At 38.2% G+C, this 4,807-nt stretch overlaps 1 protein-coding gene across 1 annotated transcript; it reads left to right on the forward strand.

The window, feature by feature from the left end:
• Positions 1 to 212: 212 nt before the first annotated feature.
• On the forward strand, positions 213 to 3,459 carry LOC117318713. Its single transcript, XM_033873672.1, has 2 exons — positions 213 to 1,897; positions 2,744 to 3,459. Exons 1-2 carry the CDS (start codon positions 736 to 738, stop codon positions 3,166 to 3,168), a joined length of 1,587 nt encoding a protein of 528 aa, XP_033729563.1. The 5' UTR covers positions 213 to 735; the 3' UTR covers positions 3,169 to 3,459.
• Positions 3,460 to 4,807: the final 1,348 nt, after the last annotated feature.

The raw sequence follows: 4,807 nt of genomic DNA on the forward strand, positions 1-4,807 counted from the left end.
GAAAGCAATTGCAAAGCGGAAGAGCCACAACATAGCAGATACGGCCGCTAGGAAAACCACAAGCACTCTGGTATTGCTTAGCAATACATGTCCTATACCTGCCCATGCTTGAAATAATAACAGTGACCTTGATAACCCTGAAGTCGTAATTACCCGAGAAATTAACGGTACTTGGTATGTTTGTGATGTTTGATCAAAACCTTCATGCCACTAGAGTGCTGACAAATAATGGTGTAACGTACTTGAGTACATGAAGGACCGAGAGTAAAATTGTTCAATTGTAAACGATAAACAAAACATGAGAAGCATCGGATAAAGATTGATTCAACATGGTCGATATTTCGCTATTGCACGTTATTTGAATGGACGTGTGTCCAACAGTAAGTCTTCCAAAACACTTTCCGGCTCGAATCGAATGTTTGTTCACGACAATAAAATCATCAAGAAGATCAATTTGCTCCTTTACTATCCTAATTTCAAATTAAAGCAAGGTGTCGGTATCGTATTTTTGTTATTGTTATGATTCATGTAACAGATTATTTGTTACAGTGGCATATATTATCGCAGAACTGGTTTGTTGTATAAATTGACATTTCAGATGCTAAATGGGTCGTCGAAATCGTGAAGAAGGGAGACATCAATAAGTTTGGAACTTTGGAAAACAAATATTCGACTCTACAGACTATTTGTTCCTCGAGCATACTTCATATCGTGGTTGTGTATGGCTCAACAGAAATGGTCGAATGTATGAAGAAATGGCACGGAATCGAATGGGATGAAGAAAGTGAAATTTCCGAGTACATATTCGGGAAAAGCTTGGCGGAATTAACAGTTACCAAAGTCACAGCCTTATATCTGGCGACTTTTATAGAGAGAACAGAGATGGTACGCTCGCTGATCCAACACTCCGGAGAAGACAACATCAGATGCTGCTTTCGGAACTTACATCTCACTGACGCAATAGAAGAGGTACTCATGATGGATGTAGCGAAAAAATTAAGATTGAAACATTCGGACCTCGACCCTGCCGTTATTCCAGGGCATAAACGTGGCAATGATGACGTAGGCAGAGTTTTCATTGTATATTCGAAACATGTCTTCAGGTCTTCAAGTTATAAACATGACGGTATTGATGTGGTGATGATCCGAAACCCGTACTTGTATACAAGAGAGTGCAACGCAGATGCGCGTTTAAGAATTTCGTGCGGCGATGCAAAACGGGCTGAAAAGGCTCTATCAATCCACTGCGAGAATCTTTGGATAAACCATAGCAACTTAAACATTATATGTACTAGTCCTGTGATTTACAGAGGAAATGGAGATGTCATCGAAAAGCCATGCATCGCACTATACTGTAGTACAAAGGGCGTAGTGCCACTCGGGGAACCAGAGTTCCCTAAACAGTTAGACATAGGAGACGGTGAATATATTGATGTTGATGTACACGAAGAGTACTTCAAACGAGGTGGATACAACTCAATGCCAAGTGATCACTTTCATTCAACTCTCAAAATGGGTTGTGATATCGGAAGGTCAACTCCTGAATATGATGCATGTGGGAATCGCCTGCCGTTAATTGGAGGCACACACGGTCCGTTTGTGAAGTTTAATAACAAGATTGGATTTCTTACTTGTGCACATGTTTTATTTGATGTTCCACTGTCAACAAAATGTGTTGATTTCCTACATGACGGTAGCAACACAGTTGAAGTTGCACAACCTTCAGTTGATTCAACGGCTTTTGGAAGTTCTCCATGTGGACATGTACATAGAGCTATTTTCAATCCGCAGCTGGATCCAAGTATTGATGTCGCTGTTGTTGAGTTGACTGATCCGAGTAGATTATCAACTGCTGGTCAATTTGCCAATGCGAAACACAGTAGCTACAAAAATGCAGGTTTGTCTTCAAGAAAAACGTTATTGTCAAAATTGTTGCTGATCTCGAGACTCGTAAACAGCTTATCATTCTGTATCTTAAGAGGCTAACGGTCCTTCCATTTATACGAAAGTGCCGTGAAAGCAACTCAAATTATCACTTTCTCATTAATTTCTTATCAACATATTCAGCGACATCCATGTCATTCATACTTATATTAAGTTGAGTTATAGTACTGGACAGTAACATATCTACTTCCTGTTTTTGTTACTGATATACAGTACTCTTAAATAGAGGTTACACAACGAGTGGTTGTTGGATATGGTATTTATTTCACACGAGTAAGTTTTTTTTTTAAAGTTACAAAAGACACCAGCTTTAGCGAGTGTTTTTTGCAACTTTTAAAAAATAACTTACGAGTGTGAAATAAATTCCATATCCAACAATTTCGAGTCGTGTGACCTGTTTCTACCACAATAATATCGGCTTGAATCAAAGGGAAACGTGGCCAAGTATAATTTCGCGTATGCAAATAAAGTGTACCGGTGACGTCCGGGACCCGGTGATGTGACGTCATTAGATTATTGATGAGGTCAATAACAATTGCAGCTTGGGTCAAAGTTCACCGTGTTAGCCAATCAAAATGCGTACAGAGTTTATACCACGTGTGGTATAAACAGATTGTTAATCAACAACTGTAATGATTAGTGTTGTGGTAGAAACGCAATTACATCATAACTGTCATTTGCATGTTGATTTGTTTGTTACATTGGTGTGTGTATTACATGTTAAACATTTCCGTTCTAACTTCATATAAATCAGTCATTCATCCTAGTTTATTAGTACTATGGTATTACATACTTTCAGGGTTTGAAGAACTCCCGGAGTACAGCAGTGGATCTATTCTAGCAGACTTAAAACATTTAGGTACAACACACATTGTATTTAAATTTGGAAGCTCCAGTGACCTAACAAAAGGGACACTAGATGTGTGTGGAACTCACGTAAGACCACTGTCCACGGCACTCGGCTTACCTAGATGTACAGGGAAGGTCGAAATGCAAAACCAGTATCAAGTCAGTGGTGCCCATCCGACAATGACGTTCGTCACTGAGGGAGACTCTGGTTCACCGGTGTTTATGAAATCTGACACGGGTGATTTGGTTCTAATAGGAATGGCTATCGGACATGCGTATGTAGGTACCAACCCGTTTCCATTAGCAGTTGTTACCCCTATCGGTGCAATATTGAACGCTCTAGGTCCAAAGTACTCCATAGCGTCGTTTCCATAGGAATAAATATAAACAGCCATTATCGCTGTAGACTATATACAAACTAGTTTTCTACGCTTTTGAGTCGCAGTCCAATCGTTCAATGAAATGCATTTATGATTCAGCACAAAACCACATGTCTTGAGGGGGCTTTTTGGTGTTCTTGGTGTGATTGATTGCTGTGTACGTACACGTACCTTGAAACTACTGTAGGAATGACCAATAAATCAAATATTTTTCCATTTTATTTTCCTTAATATTCGTGATACCCGTAAATACTTGAACTTTTGCATAAACTTGTGATGCAGGAAACTTGAGGTGTCGAAGTTGTCTTTTTATCGTACATATAGCTGTTTTAATATGTCCAGATTGTATAAGATGGTATCGAGATACATCTTAGAAAACAATTGGAATTGCTCATTAGTATCGGTGGTAATTGATGTGATAATCATATGTTATGTAATCAAGTAGTCCTTTTACCCAAGTATGCTACAGGTATGATATCACGTTGATGGGCTTCGTGCTTATTAAGAAGAAATTATTTTAAGGGAACAGTTTGCAACTAGCGGAAGGCCGGAGGGATGAACGGACGAACATTGTATAAGTTATCGTTCTCTTCTCACATGTGAGTTAATAAATAAACATTTTAGAAATATAAGATGGTTTCATTTCATTATAAGCTCACCTGGTCATGAGGCTTATGTAATGGCGCGGCGTCCATCGCCATCAATGTTTCTTCAAATTCCCATAATGGACTTTGTAACCAGATTTGGTGTAAAGCATCCGTGATGGAAAAGGATCCATTTTTTTTCTATTTACACTTGCTCTGGTCCCAGGGGCTGGGATAAATAAGGCAAATCTACATAATGCTTTCAATCCTTCATCTGCAGGAATAAAATTATATTGTCCATATTTGCGAACCCATTTTGAACAAACCGTGGGTCAGGCTCCGACTTTGCGTGAAAGGCATGTCCCAATAGATATAGTAATGTATAATGACTGTACACCAAAATGAAACAAGATCGAAACTAAGATGTTAGTCAGGATATGTGCACGAATCTTTTTTAAAGAAGTAAACAGATCTTTTCTTTGCAGTAGCCTGGTTTCCATTTTTATATCTACATATTAAAGCCTAGATCACTTTCAGGCATTCAGATGTATGGAAACCTAAACAAAAGTAACTATATATGCAATACACCACTTGCTATTTTCGCATAATAGCTATTGCTAAGTATGGATTCCACGAATGTCACTTTGTGTTGTATTCTATCTCAACACGAACGATACCAATAGTTCAATGTTCAATAATCCTCTTGATGTTTTTATCATTGTTCAACATTTTTCCGAGAAAGTTACTTCAGGGTCACATTCTGATTAAGTGTTTCTTCCGGTTAAATCATAAAAGCCATTTTTCGCGAAAATGTTGAGAATTCTTAATGGTGGATTTTAACAAGTCAGATACGAAACATATCATCAGTATGAAATAAATGAGCCAACGCAATTGTTCGCAATGCAAACAGAAAACGCATATTATCAAAATGGATGTAATACATTTTTTTCCTCTTATCGGTCATTTGAATTTTGCAGTATGATTATCATGAGAACATTAGAGCGTTTGAACTGAGGAGTAAATTGAACGGGTAAAGCATGTTCATAACTA

The sequence above is a fragment of the Pecten maximus genome, unplaced genomic scaffold, assembly GCF_902652985.1.
Source record: "Pecten maximus unplaced genomic scaffold, xPecMax1.1, whole genome shotgun sequence".
Lineage (NCBI taxonomy): Eukaryota > Metazoa > Mollusca > Bivalvia > Pectinida > Pectinidae > Pecten > Pecten maximus.

What these genes read in the sequence shown, in the direction of transcription:
- LOC117318713 (XM_033873672.1), top strand. Translation starts at nt 736, where the DNA reads ATGGTCGAATGTATGAAGAAATGGCACGGAATCGAATGGGATGAAGAA. An exon ending in CAGTAGCTACAAAAATGCAG is followed by an intron (nt 1,898 to 2,743) that starts GTTTGTCTTCAA and finishes ACATACTTTCAG; the next exon opens with GGTTTGAAGAACTCCCGGAG.